Source organism: Danio rerio, chromosome 14, assembly GCF_049306965.1.
Source record: "Danio rerio strain Tuebingen ecotype United States chromosome 14, GRCz12tu, whole genome shotgun sequence".
NCBI lineage: Eukaryota > Metazoa > Chordata > Actinopteri > Cypriniformes > Danionidae > Danio > Danio rerio.
In genome coordinates this window covers 25,144,635-25,166,869 of record NC_133189.1, presented here as the reverse complement: position 1 = coordinate 25,166,869, position 22,235 = coordinate 25,144,635, and the positions used below count along the sequence as shown (strand labels likewise).

At 31.7% G+C, this 22,235-nt stretch overlaps 1 protein-coding gene across 2 annotated transcripts; it reads left to right on the top strand.

Annotated features, from left to right (window-relative positions):
* Positions 1-911: 911 nt before the first annotated feature.
* Positions 912-21,879, top strand: ids (iduronate 2-sulfatase). 2 transcript variants are annotated; one of them, NM_001080068.1, is given in 8 exon segments: positions 914-1,202; positions 1,310-1,487; positions 3,578-3,666; positions 6,352-6,552; positions 9,999-10,169; positions 11,154-11,280; positions 12,669-12,842; positions 21,146-21,879. In NM_001080068.1, coding segments are annotated over 8 exon segments (1,686 nt in total). In that variant the 5' UTR covers positions 914-980; the 3' UTR covers positions 21,670-21,879.
* Positions 21,880-22,235: the final 356 nt, after the last annotated feature.

The window sequence follows — 22,235 nt, the reverse complement described above, 5'->3', positions numbered from 1 at the left end:
TTATGATATTAAACGAATGTATAAAAAATATACATGTGACCCCCAAAATAACAATGTCAACGACTCATGACCCCCAACATCTTGGGAGGTGGTTATAAATATTCAAACATTCCACATACAACAGTAGGTCTATTTAAACATGAGCTTATTGACAACACACAAAAGTGCAACTGTCTAACAACCATGTCGTTTTTATAGTCATTTATTAATTAGTTTAATTTAATATTAACCTCACCTAAATGGTGAGCATATTGTTTCCAGCACAAGTTTAATTTTGGAGACCACCACTTATAGATCATCTTCAATGTTCAGTAGTGACCTGTATTTAATTTGAATGTAGATTACCACAGAGTTGTCAGAAAGTTTAACCTGGTGTTATAAAATTAATCTGATGCATGTGACACTATTATTGTGTTGTTAATCTAATGTAAACACATCAATAAAACAAAAATTTAAGGCTGATGGCTTTTTATTTGCAAGTTGTTTTTTTATGTAACTGTTAATTATAATTTTTTTATCTTCTGTGGGGATAAAATTATGGTAATATTGTAATAATAACAGTTTAATAAAATGTATTTGACTTTTGAAATTCACCAACCGACCCCCTGTCATTATCAGACTCTCACTTTGGGAATCACTGGCCTAAACTGCAATAAACAGAAAATACTTGCAATAAACCTTCCTGCTTGCAATGTAATGACAAACCCATACACTGGAAATATAGTACTAGTAGCTATATTAGGTTCAACAAAAATAAAACAAATCAATTTAGTCCAACAGTTAGGAACACGATGAAGTATTCACAGTTCTCAATCCTGTCAGTGCCACCTTATTGAAGCGAAACTGTGTACTGTCCCTTTAAGACCACCCCCTCCAATCATAGCCAGCCTTTGAAAACCAGGAAGCAAAACACTGGAATTCTCTAAACAGCTTAAAACAAACATGTGAAAGAAGTATCTGAAACGAAACCGCGCAACACAATGAATGTAATGTTCGTATTTACGTGTTGGTGGTTTGTTTTGATTTTTCACCTTTTAGGGCGAGATGTTTTTGCAGCAAAAAGCAAAGATTTCAACGTTTTGTATTTAATTGCTGACGATCTGAGACCAACTTTAGGCTGTTATTCTGATCCAGTGGTCAAATCACCGAACATTGATCAGCTTGCATCTTTGAGCGTAGTGTTTCATAACGCATATGCACAGGTATGTTGTATTAATGCTCATGGAAAACATGAATAATATGCATATGGATACATAATGCATACATCTATACTTATGTTAAGTGTATATTACAATGTGTTCTTTCAAAGCAAGCTGTTTGTGGACCTAGTAGAGTGTCTTTCCTAACAAGTCGAAGACCAGACACCACCAAACTCTACGATTTCAACTCGTACTGGAGAGTTCATGCTGGAAACTACACCACACTACCTCAATACTTCAAGTCTAATGGATACACCACTTTATCAGTGGGCAAAGTCTTCCATCCTGGTATGACGCGTGCATAATTTTCACGATGCGTGAAAAAACTGTATCTCATTATTGAGGCTAAATTCTAATTCTAAAAAAGTCATAATAATTTGTAAGGTGTAATGAAATCAAGAATCTGTGATTTGTTCAGCAGACAGTTCACCCATAAATTAAAACCCACTGACTAAATAGACGTTACATCCAACATTCTTCAAAATATCTTTGAAAAAAAAACAACCTCAAACTGGATCAGAACAAACTTCGAGTCAACAACCTCTTTAATTTTCTTTAATCTTTATTTATTTGACAAAAGTAAAAAAAAAACAAAAAACATTTTCTGTGTTTTTTTTTCTCACCAAATACCTTAATTTAGTAAATTAAAGACATTTTTGATTACAATTGCTGAATAAATCAGTGCTACTCCAACCACAATTAATAATTAAAATAATATAATAATTAACAATAATAATATTTTTTTTTATTTTTTAAATATGTTATATATTATTTTTCTTTAGTAAAAGAGCATTGAATTTTTCATTAATTTAATAATTTTTTTATGATGTTTGGGACAAAATGATCAGGCATAATTCAGTTTTGCTTTATTTCTGAGATATCCTCATGTATCACGTGGTTACATGCTTATTGTAAAACGTTTCAAAGTTTAATGTTCTATAACCATTTTACCTTTATTTTACCTCTGTGACTTTTTGGATCATTTGTTATTTATATAAAGGTTAAAGAAAATGCGTAGTTTCCCCCAAAAATGTATTTTTTGTATTTACACATTCTCCACTTTTTCCAAGTCTTTTGAGTTCTTTTGTTGCTGTTGTACACAAAGGCAGATGTTCTGATGATTGTGGGAAAAAAAGCGATTGACTTTAGTAATGTTTTTTTCCATCATTCTTCAGAATTTCTTGTTTTATGTTTAACAAGTTAAGTGTGAGTAAATGCTTAGCAAATTCAATTTTTGAGTCAACTGTCTCTTCAAAAAAACAAACAAACAAAAACAAAAAACGCACACCTATTCTTGATTACTGCATTTTACAAAATATTTTCAGAATATCTTGTTTTATGTTCAACAGCTTGTAAGATTTTCATAGAGTATTCTAAACTACTGTCTGACACAACATTCAAAGGTCAAATCCCCTTCATAAAGAAAATAACAAATTACTCTTTTAACATAATTATCAAATCATACAATGCATTTAAGCCTAGAGGTTATTTAAAATGTTAATTTTGACTGATTAAAATTTTAAATAATAATTTTTATTATGATTATGTTTTTTTATTTTTTTATTTTATTTTTTTTCAAGATTTTTTGTCTGATTCTGTAGACATTTATACAATTCTGACTCCTGCTGGTTAATATGCTGCATAACCAGTTGAGAGCCTACTGTTTCCTACGGGGTAGGTATCGGGAGTACCACTTACGAATAAAACGAAAAATCTAATCATTAATTTAATAATTTAAGCATAAAAATGCATATCAGTAAATCACAGTTTAAATGGTAAGATAAATTTAATTGTGTTTATTTAAGTAGTTTTTAAAATGTCATTTAATCAATCAATAAAACAACACATCTAAAAATAATCTAATTTATAATTAAATAGTTGATATTATAACTGTTTATTTATTTCATAAAAGTATTATTGTCCTCTATTATTGCCCCCTAATTATTCGTCCTCTTCAGCAATGCAGTGATCTTAGACCCTTTCTTGTTCACTCCAAAACTGCATAAGAACTCCAAATCTTTGTGCAGCAGTGGAGTTTGGTTTAGCATTTTTGGTCCTCCAGCAATGTGGCAAAAAGTATAAGAAAATCATTTGCCAAATATATTTTTTCAAAAGCTAGTTAAAATGTTTATTTTAAAATGTAAAAACAATATTTATTTATTTTTCACTCTCTAAACCTCCCCCCCAAAACACCAGTTCTTGATTACTGCATTTTACAAAATATTTTCAGAATTGGAGTTGCTACTTTACCTTCTGATTTAAGTGTAAACTATATGGCTTATTTTTTTCAAGGTTTTGTCCTGTAATCCTTTCATGTGTTAACTTTCTTGTTTTATGTTTGTCAAATAACCTTTCTCTTTCACGTGCTTGTCCTCAAGGCATTGCCTCCAACCACTCGGATGATTACCCGTACAGCTGGTCTGTACCGCCGTATCATCCACCCTCTTTTGAATATGAAAAGAGGAAGGTCAGTGTGTGAGTCTGTGTGGAAATGTGTTTACACATCCTCCTAAACCTCTGAGCTTTTAAACCCATCTTATGTTCTTAAAGTAATTGTTCACCCAAAAATGAAAATTTACTCACCATTTACTTGTTCTTGTGTGTTTCTTTGGTCATATGGAACACAAAAGAAGACATTTGAAGAATGTTAGATATTGGTAGCCACTGACATCATTAGTTGTTTTTCCTACTATGGAAGTCAGTGGTTACAGGTTCCCTGTCTTTTTTGTTTTGACAGAAAAAATAAACTTTTTTTAAAAAAGTTTGAAACGAGAAAAGGATAAGTAAACAATGACACATTTTTTTAAAACTGCCCTCAAAATGTCCCTTGGTGTACTTCAAAGTGACAGCAGTGCTAACAGTATATACAGAGATGCCTCATTTATGAAACAGTACATCAGTATGCTTTTAGTATCAATACCTGGCTCATTTTTAAAGGTTGTAACTTTTTTTCCAGCATTCTTCAGAATATCTTGTTTCATGTTCAACAGATTGTAAGATTTTCATAGAGTATTCTAAACTACTGTCTAACACAACATTCAAAGGTCAAATCCCGCCTAAAAATTAACAAATTATAACTTGGGCATGGGATGATAATCGTTTTCAAGGTATCTCTCTCTCTCTCTCTCTCTCTCTCTCTCTCTCTCTCTCTCTCTCTCTCTCTCTCTCTCTCTCTCTCTCTCTCTCTCTCTCTCTCTCTCTCTCTCTCTCTCTCTCTCTCTCTCTCTCTCTCTCTCTCTCTCTCTCTCTCTCTCTCTCTCTCTCTCTCTCTCTCTCTCTCTCTCTCTCTCTCTCTCTCTCTCTCTCTCTCTCTCTCTCTCTCTCTCTCTCTCTCTCTCTCTCTCTCTCTATATATATATATTTTTTTTTTTTTTTTTTAAAGTTTCCAGCAGAAAAAATATCCAAAGTTGCCTGTTTAAAAAAAAAAAAAAAGATTTATAAATAAAAAGATAAATAATAATAAATAAAAAGATTTAGCTTGACATGTTTACTGCTCCAAAATACTTTAAATGTTTCCCAAATAAAATATTTATGGTCAAAATTAAAAAAAAATTTTTTTTTTTTTACCCAGTAATATTTAAAAGGAATATATTTTATAGCAGCAAACTCAATACCGTCAAATCATGATATTTTTATAAAAAGTTTATCATACCCTCAGAATTATATACCGTCCCATGCCTATGTTACTCTTTCAATTTTCTTATTGACTGATTTCAATTTTTAAAAAAAAATATATATAATTATATTAACAACAATAATGATAATATTGTTTTTTATATTATATTTATTTTTTCAAGTTTTTCTGCCGTCTGATTCTGTAGACTTTTGTACATTTCTGCCTCCTGCTGGTTAATATGCTGCATAACCAGTTGGGAGTCTATTGTTTCCTATGGAGGACCTGAAGTGCCACTTAAAAATGAAACGAAAATAAATAAAATTACATTAAAATATTAATTTAATAATTGAAGCATAAAAATGTATATAAATAAATCACAGTTTAAATTGACAAATAAATATACATATTTAAATGTCTATTTATTTAGTTCCTTTAAATGTTGTCTAAAAAGCCAATAAAACAATGCATTTAAAAATAATTTTATATTTTATACTTAAATAAATAGTTGATTTTATAACTGTTTATTGCTTTCTTAAAAGTATATTAATTATTTGTCCTCTTCAGCAATGAAGTGATCTCAAACCCTTTCTTGTTCACTCCAAAACTGTAAGAACTTCAGATCTTTGTGCAGCAGTGGATTTTGGTTTAGAATTTTTGGTCCTCCAGCAATGTAGCAAAAAGTAAAACTAATTAGATTTTTTTTCTGCTGGGCCATTAAAAAATTCTTAGTGTTTAGCTTTTTGTAAGTATGAAATTTCTTCATGGTCTTAAAAAGTTCTTAAATTTGACTTGGTGAAACCTGCAGAAACTCTGGATTAATCAGCAGTTGTTTTCATTTTTAATAACAAAATTAAACCTACAAAAAAATAATAAAAACAAAATAAAAAAATTGTTTTGTCAAAACATTAAAAAAATACTAAAACTATCTGCGATGTTCTTTGACATTGTACTTTAATGAATTAATGCATGAATAATTTTTGGTGTAAAATGTTTCATAACAAAACATTTTCTACATTTTAATAAATGAAGATAAATGTTGCTCTAGCTAACCTAAATAAAGTTGTAAAACAAAAATAATTTTTATTACAGGAAATGTAAGTAAATGCGAACGACTAGTATTAATGACAATTATTACGAAAAACACTATAAAATTAAAATGATACAAATGAAAACCTTTAGAAGAATATTACACTAATTCTAATTTCATCATACATAAAATGTATAACATTTAAAATGTTTAATACTTAATTTTTTTTTAAAAGCTGAAGAGAGGGTGATTTGATTTGGTAATTTGTCAAGTTAGAGAATCGTAAAGTAAAAACTGTCACTAGGTTACCAGTATTTATATTTATGACTCTCTATGGCACCCTTTATGATTAAATAGGCAAAAAATGTCTTCCTTTTGAAAATATAGCACCCCAGTGATCCCTTCTGTGCCTTTATTTATGAGAGTGTACTTTGAGAAAGCAAACAGCAGAAATTAAATTCTAAGTAATTGCAGTGCTTTGTTTTCAATATGTCATATTCTTCTGCTAGGTTTGCAAAGATAAAGACGGCACGTTGCACAGTAACCTGCTGTGTCCCGTGAACGTGTCTGAAATGCCTCTAGGAACCCTTCCTGACATGGAGAACACAGAGGAGGCCATTCGACTCTTGCGCTCTATGAAGGGCTCACAAAAACCATTCTTCCTGGCTGTCGGCTTCTATAAACCTCATATTCCTTTCAGAATCCCACAGGTATGGACTTTTCTTAGTAAATTATGACATGCAAAATGATACCAAACAGCACTGAAAGATGTTCATTGACTCGTCGTCATAGGAGAACCACTTTCACACCAGAACTAACACAGGGTAAAATTATAGAAAATATAGCCATGGCTGTTTTTTAATGTTCGAAACATTATTTTTATTATTGATAGTTAAGGGACTGTTTACATCTGGTCACTTCATGTGTTTTTCTGATCAGATGACTATACGATTATGAAAAGGGCCAGCGTAAATGCATTTTTAAATGCATTTCAGATACATATAATCTGATCGCTTTAACCAGGGATTTTTAACTGGTGGGCCAGGACCCACTAGTGGGCCTCAGTGATCCTGCAGGTAGGCTGTGGTATTAAATGATAAATGAAACTCTCAACATTATACTATAATTTTTGCATACTATCATGATTGCGTCTGAAACTAGTACTCACAAGTCTGTTCATTCACAAACTATGCATGAAGTGAAAGTGAAAGTCTCTCTTTGTGTATTTTTGTATGAACTATTTAATATATCTAGCTATATAGAATCTAGCTGGGCTTAATGGTGTTTCTGCCATAGAATGTAAAATAAACTGCTTCAGACGTGCTCTGGTGGAGCTGTTCACTGTTTCTGTCAGTGATCACCCAATAATATCTGGCTTCAAACTCAACCGCCATCAGAACGACTCATTTCAGAAGTTTTAGGGTGTTTTACTTTATTTTACATTTGTCTTTTTTACATTAGTAGATATTTAATAGTAGATATTCAGTAAGTCCAGTTTAAAGCAGAAGCTGGTCTCTTAGAATCTGTGTATGTTTAAAAAATAAAATGCTGATAACAGAAAATAATATGAGACACAGCAAATATATAAATGCATAAATATATAAAATGATTTAAATGAGCATTTCATACAAACTTTTTAGACAACCCCTGGCTTAAACCACTTCCAGATGAAACCAGACATTTTCTAAATGCATCAGTTTGTTAAACCACATACAGTATGTGCATTTTACTGCTCCACAATTGTACAAAAAAATACAAATAAAAATAGTGTGAGCTTCAGTAATGAAACACAGATAACGTTTGAAATGTTTGTTTTGTCTTATTTCAATATTTTTGTTTCATCATATTTTGACCCATTAAATGATAAAATCCCAATGTTGAATTAAATCAAATAACTGCATTAACAACAGGGACTCTTTATCACGCACCTGTAGTAGCCTAATTTTGTGAATAGGTATGAAAAATAATTAAACAAATATAGTGATTTTTTTTCTCTCTTCCCTTTACAAAGGCACAGTGTTTTCAAATCAATTCAAACATTTTACAGTTTTGAAAAAATCCTAGCATGAGTGGGTACAGCAAAAATAGATGTTATTTTGCCTGTAATGAAAGTAATTGGCGAGCCTGCCTTGTGTGATGATATTTCAATGGGACACAAAAAGAAATGTATATATAGTTTATGTTTCTGTAAAAACAATAGTAATTAAGCATCAAATGCACCACATTTTAATTCGATAAAGTTAAATTTGCATAGAGTGAGATTTGAAGATTGGATTCATATTCGTTTTTGTGCTGTCTCATTTTATGTGACCAAATGGAATCATTTTCACAAGTCAGATAGCTGAAAGAAAACACATGAGGTGACCTTGTGTAAACAGCCGTATAGTTTCTAAGTCTTTTATTTGTATTGTGTAATTTACAAGTCCCTGTTATTTAAATGGGGCAATTATACCTATAAGCACAAATCCATACTGAAAGTTCAGTCATATCTGTTATGTACATATTTTTTTAAGACTATATTTGATCAAGTGATTTATACTAGATGACAAATTGAACCCTTCACATTGCATGTTTTGCAAGATTTCTCTCTTTGGATTTCAGTCTCTGGACTGTCCCACCTTTATGTTAGTAGAAGAACATTATTTTTTTTCTGTTATATATAAATGTAAAAAAAAGTCTAATGTAAATGACTTGTTTTTGTTTAAATGTTTTTTATTGTATTAATTATATTTATATTATTCAGAATTATCTTGACCATCAAGTTAGTGGAGCTGGCATGGCAATAAATACAATTTACAATTTGATACCTATAATGTTATATAACACCAGAAGGTCAAATGTGTTAAAGGATAGATCTTCTAAAAATGTATATTTATATTACTTTCACCTGTTGAGTTATCAGTTTGTGTCCTAATGGATAAAAGAAGGTCATTTGTGGATGCCAAGCAGATATTAGAGGCACTAAATACCATAAGTAATGGTGTGCATGATATTATTAGTAAATGTTGTGTCCTGGATCTCATCAACATCATGTTTATTGACTAAAAATATTCATTTATTGACCCTATAAATGACCTGTGAAATAACAGATATTTTTGGCCATATAAAACCATGTGAACATTTTATCTGCTGGTTGTTTTCGATTTAAAACGCTTGCGTTTTTGTTCTGGTGGTAAATATGGTAAAATTTGGTCTAATAGTAGTACAACCATTAAGAGGTTTTAGATGTTGCTCCACTCTCATGTGTTTTGTAGTGAATGGGAATTTGCTTTAATGGTGAAAGCAGTTTTGAATTACTTTTATTATATTATGAATTACTTCTTAAGTATTATGCTTTTATGAGGTCAAAAAGTCTCACATGGGGCCTTAGATTATGCACACAGATAGAGTTAAGCTTTTGGGGCAAAACGATTTAAAACTCATTTAAAAAATATGGTATATAATGGGATATAAATATGTAATATCACTGATAGATTCAATGAGACTAATAATAAGCAAGGCACATAGTGTAAATAAAAAGTACTAATAAACCCACGGGCTGTGTCATGCATTTTGGGAACAGGACAGAAAAGAAAATATGTTATAAAGGGTGTCTGCGGGGTCTTAGAAAATAATAAAAGTTGATAAATCAATTAATTAAAACTCTTAAAAGGTATTAAAAGTCATAATCGAGTTTTACGAGGTCTTAAATTTTGTTCAAGCATTGTCCAAAGTGTTTGACTCCAAAGAAGCATAAATAAATTTATTTTCCTCCTAATATTAACAATGACATGCTCCATCCACATGATCGGTTTGGACTGTGGTACATCCGGCCAAGCTCCTCTGTCCGGATGGTCACATAATTTGGGACAAACGTGGGAAGGTGATGTGATGTTTTCCACATGTAGCAAAACCAAAGAGATAAACGTACAGCAAAATGGAAAAATGTAAGTTTGCGTACTCTTGGTTAGAGAAAGACGAGTTTAAACAGAAGCTGAAGCCTGTCGCTGAAAACAACCACATAATTTATTCTTTTAAGCTTTTGTTTTTAACAGAGAGTTAGAAAACTATTCAGAGGTTAACCTCACCCCCCCCACCCAAAAAAAAAAAAAAAAACGTGTGCGAGTGTGTAAGAGCACCTGTTAAATCAATATTGTAAAATACTGTGTTTTTATAGGAGTACCTAAAGCTCTATCCTATTGAGAATATGACGCTAGCTCCAGATCCAGATGTGCCTAAGAAACTTCCTGATGTGGCCTACAACCCCTGGACCGACATCCGCAAGAGGGAAGACGTGCAGGCGTTAAATCTGAGCTTCCCTTATGGCCCAATTCCTAAAGATTTTCAGGTACTGTGGTGTGAAAATTTATACAATGCTTAAGCGCACAATTAATAGATATGAGTTTGAGTAAAATGTAATAATAGTACCATATGTGCCAATGGTTTTTCTTCCAGAATTGAAACAAAAATGTTGTCATTTAGAGCATTTTTGCTAAACATTTTCTTTACATGAAAAACAACAAAAATGTCATCTCTACGCATGTTTTTTTGCTGAATTTATTTTTTTAAGTTCTTGTTACAGTATCTCTCTTAATTTAACTACCAAGCAATAGTTAAATACATATACTAGCTATATGGTTAGGATTAGGGTTAGTTACATCTAGTTATGCATAATTAATTGTAATTAAAATTGTAATTACATGCGTTACAAGGACACCTTTTTAGTTGCACTTTTTTAATGTACAGTTCATGCAACTAACAAATCATATAAGACTTTTAGCTCAATAATATACTTAATTGCTTCTTATTAATAGTTAGTAAGGTAGTATTTAGGGTTAGGTAAGAGATAATTTTTTATAAGTGCTAATAAACAGTTAATATCTTAGGCAAGTAATTGGTAGTAGTTAAAATATGATTTCTTATTAAACTAAAATGCTATCGTTTTTTTTGGAAAGATTAATTTTTTCAATCATATTTATTTTCATCTTGCTTTGTATCCTGCACTTGCACAACATACTAATTATAATTTTAGACATCTGTCGCAGTGCTTTATTTATTTTATTTTTTTTCAATCATGACAAATGAAAACTTTTTGTTATTTCAATAAATTGTCCTTTAAAAAAATGTATTAGAATTTTTGGGAAAAAAGTAGTATTGGACAATTAGAGAGTGAAACATACTTTATCATTTTTCTCAAACCCATTCCTAATGAATCCTTGAAAGATCTATAGAATTTTCAGAGAAAGGTAATTTTCATAGCTGTAGTTTGTTAATGAAGTCATTTTGTGTAAAATCAAACATGATGTATTTTTTTTCTCCCTTCATCATCTAGTTGAGGATCCGCCAGCACTACTTTGCCTCTGTGTCATATGTAGATGCTCAAGTCGGAAAGATACTACAAACCCTTGATGATGTCGGCTTGGCCAAGAACACTATAGTGGTGCTCAGCTCAGATCACGGTTTGTTAAATATCACAGCCATTAGGTGGCACTGTTGAAGCACTGAAGGTTTATATAAAAGCTCAGATTCTCGCAGTCTTTTCTATGGGTGTCCATGCTATTTTGAATTTACATTCTGTGAAGTTCTTTTCGGAAATGATGCTGTCACTGTTCCATTTAGCATAAATTGCAGTTTGTATTGTTTGAGTAGTTTGGCATATGGCACATTTTTTTCCTAGTCATTATCCAAACATTTATGCTACGCAATAAGTGTCTTTTATATAGGATTGGGCAGAACTCACAATGTATTGATATTATTAAAGGAGGCAGTAATATTGATTCACTCAACACTCAGAATGCTGTATTAAAACAAAAAGGAAGAAAAATATATTCAATTGGTTTCATTATAATGTTACAAGGGTTTCATTTTAAATGTTTAATGGTCATTGTTACTAAAAGTAAATACTAAAACTATCTATAACCACTGTCAGGCTTCACACACCAAACATTTCGAATTAAAATGTGATATTTTAAAGATTACCAGACACATTTTTTTTATATACTTAGAGCACTTGGATGGATTTTGTTAAAAAATGTATCCCCAAGAAGAATTTTGATTTGTCAAAGGTTGAACTTAAAAATCTTATCTAATATTTTTAATGTAAATGTTTGGAGTTTTGATTGATTGCTTTTTATTTTTTTGTATCCTCTCTTATTGAATTCTGAATCTGTAATATGTTTGCTTTATGTACATTGATCTTGGCATGAAATAGTTGCTAATGTGTTGCAATAGTTGCTGATGTGGCTAGCAAAAAGTCCCAGCCAGGGGTATAAAAATTTTTCGGTCTGTCTGTCTATCATTTTTTAATGTTTAATTTCATCATATTGTATAGTATGCTTTTTCAAACATCAGTTGTTCATACTTGTAATATTTCTTAAAATGTTACTCCATTTGAATTCTGCTAACTTAAATTCGTATTAGAATATTTAACGTTATTCACATTAAGGAACATTCCACTTTTTTTTTGCAAAATAGAGTCATTATACGCCTCAAGAGTTGTGTTTTTATCATTTTTGAATCAATTCAGCTGATCTCTGGGTCTGGCAGGAGCTTAGCATAGCTTAACATAAATCATTGAATCAGATTAGACCATTAGCACCTCATTAAAAAAAGCTTCTTTATGTACATGATATAACTATAGAAGAGTAGATCTTTTATATAGGAAAGTTATTAAAACTAAGGTCGTTTTTTGAGTGAGATGTTAATGCTAATTCAATTTAATGATCTATGCTAAGCTAAGTTAAAAGTGCTCCTGTTAGACCCAAAGATCCTAAATGGATTCAAAAACTCTAGTTGGCTTCAATGAGAGAAGCAGCAGTGATTGTGAGTGGTTTTCTGTCTCTCTCAGGTTGGTCATTAGGAGAGCATGGTGAATGGGCCAAATACAGCAACTTTGATGTGGCCACCCGAGTACCATTGATGGTGTATAAGGCAGGAGTGAGCTCCCGTCGCTCTCGGCCCGGGGCGAAGACGTTTCCCTTCATCGATGTGTTTCAGGACACACGGGAGCACTTTGGCAAAGGTAATGTTACTCAAAGCAGCTGTCGACATGCAAACACCAGAGGAACCTTCACGAAAATGGAGACTCCAACTGATTCGAAGTCTCTCAAGTGTGAGAGATCAACTTTCTGGAAAATATGTTATGGCTAAAGCATCGGCCCATTTAAAGCTTTGATTATTATTTTGCTTTTGTATTTTACTTTTAAAAATTTTTTTATTTAGGCCTTGACTTTTTTTCTTATATCTCAAAGCTCTAAAAGTGTGGTTTTTGCCACGATATTCAACCTTTTCAATATAAAAAATAAATAAATAAAAAGATCGTCAACAATATTATAGCTCTGTATTTTTAAACTTTATTTAATTTTAATATTATTTTAAACAATTGCTATGAATTTCATTTTAGTTTTAGCTAGTTTCATTAATGTTTTTGTTAGTAGTAGTTTAGTTTTTAGTTTTAGCATTTAGTTTTAGTAATTATATAGATTAAGGGCATCACAGTGTCACAGAGGGTAGAACGATTCCCTCACAACAAGAAGGTTGCTGGTTCGAGCCCCAGCTGATAATAACATATGCTGGATAAGTTGGCGGTTCATTCCACTGTGGCGACCCCTGATTAATAAAGGGATTAAGTCAAAAAGAAAATTAATGAATGAATATTTACGAAGATATAAAATATTGTTAAACATGCTTTCAGATTTTTTTTGGCAGATCAAAAAACGATCAAGTACAAATCATCTACAGCGATGAATATATTAATTCAGTTTACGAAAAGGTTTTGGACTATAGTTTTAGACTGATTTCATTTACAATGATAGTAATCTAAGTCTTCCTCCATATTTAGAAGATATAAGTGTAAAGGCTTGTGCACTAAGATGGTGTTAGATGTTTAACACCTTGTAACTACAGCATAAAATACTCCTTTCCATTTTCATTCATGATTTGTACCTTTTTTTGTTGCAAAATTGTGACCATTTATGTACTGTAGTTGAGAATTTTGTAGTGAAGTGGAAAGACTTACATTACAATACATACAATGTTACAGTACAACAAGCGAGTGTAGGAAAGAAGCATAAAATAGACCATCACCACCTTGTGTACTGATTATTTCTGTTTTTCATTGAGTGCCATTTAGATTTTGCACATTCACTTGACTCGTAGCCAATGAAAATCACTTGGCCATGAATGAAAATGTCGGTAATAAGCGCAATCGGTAAAACATCCCAGAGTGCACAAAGCTTAAATTCATAAATTTGCTGGTACTGACCATAAGTAGAAGTCATGTCAAAAACAGTAGAATTGCATTTCTGACTACGCCACTTCTCAGCCATAGCAATTTTAGTTTCTTTTAGATTAATAGCACAGACCTATTTTTATATACTTGATCACAATTGCAATACGGCAAAAGTTTCGATTTGCATGCACATGTTATCTGGGAAGCACAGTTGTGTATCTTCAAACAGTAAATCTCATCCGAAGGTTAGAGGATGCTCTGCAGAAACTCAGAAACCCACAAAGAAGTAATAAGTAGCGACTAATAATCAGAAGGATTTATTTTAAAAGCTCTCCGCAAATTAAGTTTGGAGTAAAATCGTTATATGTGGATTTACACATACTGTAGAATATTTACTACACAGAATTGTATTTCCCAGAGAAGCTACGCAAACAGCTGCATTATTACTCAAGATTATCTCGATTAAATCAATTTCGGGTTTGAACACAATCTGGCATACACTAAAAAATGTCAGCTTCCACACACTTTCTTCATGTTGTCCCAATACACATTAAGTTAATTTAATTGTTTTATGTTTAATCCACTTAAATTTGTAAAAACAATCAAGTTGTCCCCAAAAAACTCAAGAATTATTGGGTTAAAAATACTGGGTTCTAAACAATTGATTTGTGTTGGGAAAAATTGAAGAAATTAAATTAACTTATTAGGTTTTTACAAAATTTAGGTTGATTGAACATAAAACAATTGGTTGTCCCGCCAAAAAACAAAAAAATTGTGTCGTTTCAGCTAATTTTAAATAAGTAGTTTGAACAAACAGCAAACATGATTTTTTTTAAGTGTAGCTTGTCAGTGAACTTCGAGTTTTCTCAGTCTAAAAGCATGTGCTGGAGGTTTACTAGAACTAGCTTTACAGACAAAATGTGCATGAAACTCTTCGATTAACCTATTATTTAACCAACATGATATCAAAGGAGGCTTGGTGGGAGTTTGCATGTTAAGGAGGTCTAATAAGTAAAATGAATGCACCCAAATGTGGGATACACAGGTTAACTGAGAGCGTACTGTGCGCCTGCTGATCATTCTTGCTTGAAGCTCTCAAGTGTACATTTGTAGCGATCTTTAGAAACAGCCAGCATAAGCAGCTGGAGTAATGGCTGTAATGATAATGCCGCAGCATAGAGAAGCTAATAAGTCCTGAGAGTTATTGCTCTCACAGTGGGCTCTGTATTGTTGCTTGTTGTTCTAATGAGCTGTGCTATATTCAGAACTGTATCAGTAAATTTCGTGGAAATTTCAAAGATCCTCCTTTCACCTAGGAGAAAAGTGGCTAATTTGGTGTGAGTGTTTCATGCTAGTTCATTTGTGTATTGTAGTATATAGAGTTGAATTCAGAATTTTTATCCCTCCTGAATTATTAGCCCCCTTCTGTTTCTGTTTAATGGAAAGTTTTTTCAACACATTTCTAAGCATAATACTTTTTATAACTACTCTCTTTTTTTGTTTGCCATGATGACAGTACATAATATTTTGCTGGATATTTTTCAGGACACTTCTATACAGCTAAAGTGGCATTTAAAAGCTTAACCAGGTTAATTAGGTTAACTAGGCAGGTTATGGTAATTGGGCAAGTTATTGTATAACATGGTTTGTTCTGTAGACAATCGGAACAAATATAGCTTAAGAGGGCTAATATTATTGACCTTAAAATAGTTTAAAACAAAATAAAAAACTGTTTTTATTTTAGCCGAAATAAAACAAATAAGACTTTTGCTAGAAGAAAAATATTTTAGGAAATACTGTGAAAAATATTAACATATTATATAATATGTTAAAGATAATTTGGGAAATATATATATATATATGACGAATCACTCGCTGAGTCTAAAAATGAGGTACTACTTCCGCCATTCATTCACATCTGCAGCTGACGTAAGAACAGCAGAAACTGTCGCTAATTTCACCAATGTCACTTTAGAGTTAGCATTCTCTTGCATAATTTGTATAGTAGTGACAAAACGGGTGATTTTCTCACATTTTAAGATTATAAGACTGAACGACATTAAATGCTTTCAGTCTACAGAGATTTCCTAGTATTTATCTGTTGAAATCGGGATATCACAATAATTAACTCTGAAAAAGCCAAAGCAAAGCAAACACTACCAGATTACTATGTTGTAAATACAACACTCAGGCCCCTATCATACACCTGGAGCAATGTGGCGCAAGGCGCAACGCAATTGTTATTTGCTAGTTTCAGCTCGGCGCAAGAGTCGTTTTGACATTTTGCGCCAAGCTGTTTAAATAGCAAATGCATTTGCACTCATATGAGTGCCCATAGGCGTTCTGGTCTAAAAAAGAAGGCGTGTTGCTGTTTTGAGAAACTGTAATAGTCTGGTCTTTAGACCAGAACAAACAAAGCTGGTCTACAGTCCTAGAGTGTGCCTCACTTACACACTGCTTAATACACACAAGATGTAGAGCAATACACAAATATCTTTACATATGAAAAAGAAATATTAAGGATGTGTGTGTATATGGGGATATATATATATATATATATATATATATATATATATATATATATATATATATATATATATATATATATATATATATATAGGGGATATATATTTATATATATATATATATATATATATATATATATATATATATATATATATATATAGGGGATATATATATATATATATATATATATATATATATATATATATATAAGGGAAATATATAGGATATATATATATAGGGGATATATATAGGATATAAATATAAAGGATTAAAATCTTACAAAACATATTATTTTCTAGCCTACATAAATTTAAAAAAAACACTGCCTTGAATCCTCCTTCATCTCGGGGGGCTTTTTCAGTTCGTTCAATTTTTAAATAACAGTATTATTCATTATATCCATATTTATATTTGTTTTATTAAAAACAAGCTTAGATTTGTCCACCTGTCAGGTTTTAGACTATATGGGGCACAGCATGTGTATTAGGATATAACTTAGTATTTTGAGCACACTTTGTTATTATTGTTCATTTATTCGTTTGCTGGAAATTAGAACTAAATTTAGAAATAGTTTTGAAACAAATCTTTGCGCTTAACAAACGAAATTAATTATTTATAGGCTTATTGATGTCTGTGCGTACAAGGTTTCCCTATTCACGAGAGCAAAAATGAAAATGAATTATTAGATGCCTTATCTCTCATTCTCGTGCTGTAGATGCTCTGTTTTAACTGTTTTCTTGCTTGTGAAATGCTCAGTTTTTACGTCATGCAAATAGCAAATGCACTTATGGCGCGACGCAACTGGCTCTTAAAGGGAATGGGAGATGAGACTCTGATTGGTTTATTCTTAAAACACACCTATAACTCATTAAGAAAATAAACTCAACCCTTTCAGACCATGCGCCACGGCACAAAGCAGATTTTCCTGTCCTTAAAATGGCAAAAGTGGATTCTGACACGCCCTGAATGCATTTGCGCCCTGCGCTTTCCGCATGGACCGTCAAAATAGAGCAACAGGCTGATGGATGCCGACGCACCGTTTCTACAAAATAATAAATATATAAAATAGGCACTATCCTTATAAATAAACTGCATAGTTGCATTCTAAACAACTACATTCTCACCTCAAAAGTACTTTACGTTGTCCAACAGCAGCAATATTTGTCAGACTGTAGTGAGTTTATTGATCTGCTGTCACTCTTTGGGCGTAGTAATACAGAAGAGTGAGAAGGCTGTAGGAGTGCTGTTATTGCCGAATATCGCACGGCTATCAGCCAATCAGATTCGAGAACCAGACAGAACTGTTGTATAAATGAGCAATATAGTATACAGTAGTATAGTACAGGTTCAAAGTTTTTAACGTGTCTTCTATTAAAATATCAACAAAATTTTAACTTAATTTATATTTTTATATAAATATAATTTTGATTGACCAATCAAAAATCAGATGGCATAAAAATAGAAATTACAGCAAAGCTATACTTTTTTTATACTTTGTCAAATATCCTTGAAATAATATCCACAAAAATATGAAGAAGCACAAATGTTTCTCGAGCACAAGTCGATATGTATTCAAAAACATTTTTTTCTCTGCTTGTTTAAACTACTTATTTAAAATGAGCTGAATAAACACAATTTTTCAGTTTTTTTGTGACAACTTAACTGTTTTGTTCAATTGTTTTATGTGTCAGGACAACATTAAGGAATTGTGTGAAACTCATTTTTTCAACAATGTATTATAAAGATTTTGAAGAATATTGTAACAGTATTTTACAAATGATTATTTTTCTGAAGACTTCTTTAAGGGTTTGTTTGCATTTGATTTTTGATTGTAGGTCATTGATTTCAAGCATATATATACAACATATATATACAGTTGACATCAGAATTATTAGCCCCCCTGTATATTTTCCCCCCAATTTCTGTTTAACGGAGAGCAGATTTTAACACATTTCTAACCATAATAGTTTTAATAACTCATTTCTAATAATTAATGTAATAACATGATGACAGTAAATAATATTTGACTAGACACTTATAGATATTTTTCAAGACACTTCTATACAGCTTGAAGTGAAATTTAAAGGCTTAACTAAATTAATTAGGGTAACTAGGCAGGTTAGGGCATTTAGGCAAGTTATTTCATAATGATGGTTTGTTCTGTAGATTATTGAAAAAAATAATTCTGACTTCAACTGTATATATTATATTGTATTATAGTTTCAGTTTGAATTATGTCAGGCATAGTGCTTTGTTGACTCCCCTGTAAAAGGCAATTAGTACAAAGTCTTGTACATTCGTCTTTTTTATTTTTCTTCAAATCGAAGGCAGGGATTCATCTTGAGGCTGGTTGATTTAGTTCATGGCTTTAAAGTCTTTGTTGAAGGGTGTTTTCAAGTAAAATGAATGAGGAGAAATTCTTGGAAGTAAGGCTGCTGTGTGGGTGGCCACTGCTACGCTCTATAGAATAACAAGTTAAAAAAAAAGATTTGCCGGCCAAACTAAAGTCCTGTTTATACCAACCGTGATGCAGTTAAACACAAATGTTTGAAATGTTTTTAAAAAAGCCATCAAACATATTCACACCGAAGATTATGCCAAAGATTACAGTTTGACATTTTATACAAACATTGTTCAAGTTGTTTGTGATTACATTTCTTTACTGAAGTGAATTTTATTGACATTTTAGTAGTTTAATAGAAACAATATATCTGTGTTATAAGAAATAATTATTTTGTGAAATAACACAGCTTATTAAAGCTTATCTGACAGCTTATTACAGTTTTTATGCTACTTGATCAACCCAGTACATTGCTTCCAACTGCTAAATCTGTCAATAAAATGTACTTTTTTTTATTAGAACTTATTAGAAATCAAGATCTTTAGGATACAGTTTAAAACTACTCTGTAAAAAATAAATCCGTAAAATTTACGGTAAAAATCTGGCAGCTGTGGTTGCCAGTATTTCACTGTTAAAAGTACGGTACAAACCGTAAAAGTAATTTCTCATTTTTACAGTGTACTACAGTATTTCAATAACTTACAGATGTTGGTAATTGGTAATACAGACAAATAACATCTACACATTTTTGTTACACAGATATTAACACAGCCATATGCAGGTGGTGATGAGAAAGATACATAATGAACCAATGCTCATCACAAACTACTTTTTTCCACAAGCAGGAAAGAGTATCAGTGTAAAAAAGGTGCTCAGTGTCATTCACACAGCCACTAAACACTAGTATGGTAACATGCATAAAATTAAAGTCATGAAATAAACAGTGTTTATCAACATTAGATGTAACGTAAATCTCTAATTTACATAACTGATGGGCAACAACTAAAAAGATCCATATTAATGTCAATAAAAAGCATAAAAATTGATGTGTCATGCAGAGATTTCTGGGAAAGTCAGTTTACGGTTATTCACTGTATAGTTTACGGATTTTTACTGTAGCATTTTTACAGTTTTTTTACTGTTGAAATCACAGCCATTTTTTACAGTGAATAAACAAACAGAAAATACCCACGAATCATAAACTATTAGTAACTAATATTTAACAGATGGCTTTATTTTTCCACTGTGTTTGAGTGACTGTTTTTGTTTTATTTTTTACTTATCTTTAGACTGTAGTATAGAATAAAATACCAAAAAAATTCTCTGGCCTTCAGACAACAGAATGAGTGACTTTTATTGACATTTTTGTAGTTTGAACCAATATATCAAGTTATATAAGAAATGATTTAATAAATATGTAAAAAAAGAAAGTAATAAAATAAATAGTACTAACAGGTCATCAAAGTTTTTGTGTTGTAATTTACAGTGCTCCACATAAATACTGTAAGTACACCCCTCACCCCTCATCTTTTAAATTAATATTTTTAATAGGAAGCTATAGAAGATTACATTTGTGCACATACATTAGATTAGTCAGTACTGAATCCACATTTGGAGCTTACCTAATAAAATAACATAATACATAATTAGGCTTTAAAGGGATAGTTCACCTAAAATTGAAACTTCTGTCATCATTTACTCATCCACTGACTTTCTTCAGTTGAATGCAAAGGAAGATTTTCTGAAAGATGTTGTGGATAAATTTTATTTCCATAATATTTTTTTCTGTAATAAATGGATGATAATAAATGGATGATAAATAAATTAGTATTTTAATTGAACTGGATTTAAAAAATGACCTTTGTTGTTCTATTCAAGCTACTTGTTTAAAATGATTCAAAACAAGACAATTCTTACCTTTTTAGTTTAATTGTTTTCTGTTCAATTCACTTAATTTGGCAAAAATAATTAAGTTAACTTGATTGATTTGTGTTAGGACAACATGAAAATGAATTGTTCATAACCCAGCATTAATTACAGTGCGTTCCTGTAATGCAATGGTGTATTTTCACTGCAAACACTTTTATAGTTAAATTTCTTTAACTTTCTACACCTAAAAGAATTAGGTTTCTTCAACTTTATTTATGACGGATTGTTTTTTTAAATGTTATTTATTACTGAAAACAATTTAAATTCCTACATGTATCCTGTTTTTTTTTAATTCCAGGTAAGATTGTAAACAGTGTGGTGGAGTTGCTGGATGTTTTCCCCACACTGGCGAATCTGGCCGGTCTCCCTTCTGTTCACCACTGCCCCTCTCCGTCCTTCAAGATGGATTTGTGCACCGAGGGCTCAAACCTGGCTAATCTGATCCGAAACCCCAAACATCTCAACAGAGAAGCATACTCATTCAGCCAGTATCCACGACCCTCAGACTCCATCCAGGAGAACTCCGACCTCCCAAACCTTGCCGATATCAGAATTATGGGTTACTCTATTCGCTCTAATGATTACCGTTATACTTTATGGGTGGGTTTTGACCCTTTGCACTGCAAGCCCAACATGACTGAGATCCATGCAGGTGAAATGTACATCCTGACTGAAGACCCGGGACAGGATAATAACCTGTTTGATGAATTTGGACATGCAGCGCTTTTGAATAAGTTCGGAACGATGCCTTCGTGGACGGAGAGTCTGAAGCAGCATATGATGTATTTCAGCAGTGGATTGAAATTAAAGGGGCTTTCGTGATTCTGGGTTGTAGTAATGAAGAGAAAATGAATGAATGTTACAATCTTCTGTTGGACATTAACAAAAGGAGATTTAAAGCATATTGTTAGGTTACTGCTATATTTATATTTTTGTAGTAATAAATTATTAAAAGTATGTGTTATCATGGTTAAATTTATGATTTTAATGTATTAATTTAAATAAAATTGTATTGATTGAAATAAAAAAAAATTGATTTAAATGAAAATATATTGCAGTGCCGTGTGCTAACATTATGATTTTATTTAAACATTTTTTTATTTTTTAGAATAAATAAAATTTAGATTAAATAAGTTCTTAAGTATATTTGTCCATTTACATTTAATGTAATGAATTTATTCATATAGTGCATTTATCATGTATGGTCATACACCTAAAGCATTTCACAATCATGGGTGGGGCTCTCTCCACAATACCACCAGTGTGCAGCATCCACTTGGGTGATGCAACAGCAGCCACAGGACAACAATGCAAGTGGGGGCAACAGCTACTGGGGGAGTGGAGGCTGTGGTGACCCCAAATTAATAATGGGACTAAGCCGAAAAGAA

What these genes read in the sequence shown, in the direction of transcription:
- ids (XM_073921462.1), top strand. Translation starts at nt 1,404, where the DNA reads ATGCTGGAAACTACACCACACTACCTCAATACTTCAAGTCTAATGGAT. An exon ending in TTCCTTTCAGAATCCCACAG is followed by an intron (nt 6,553 to 9,998) that starts GTATGGACTTTT and finishes GTGTTTTTATAG; the next exon opens with GAGTACCTAAAGCTCTATCC. An exon ending in GGTGCTCAGCTCAGATCACG is followed by an intron (nt 11,281 to 12,668) that starts GTTTGTTAAATA and finishes TGTCTCTCTCAG; the next exon opens with GTTGGTCATTAGGAGAGCAT.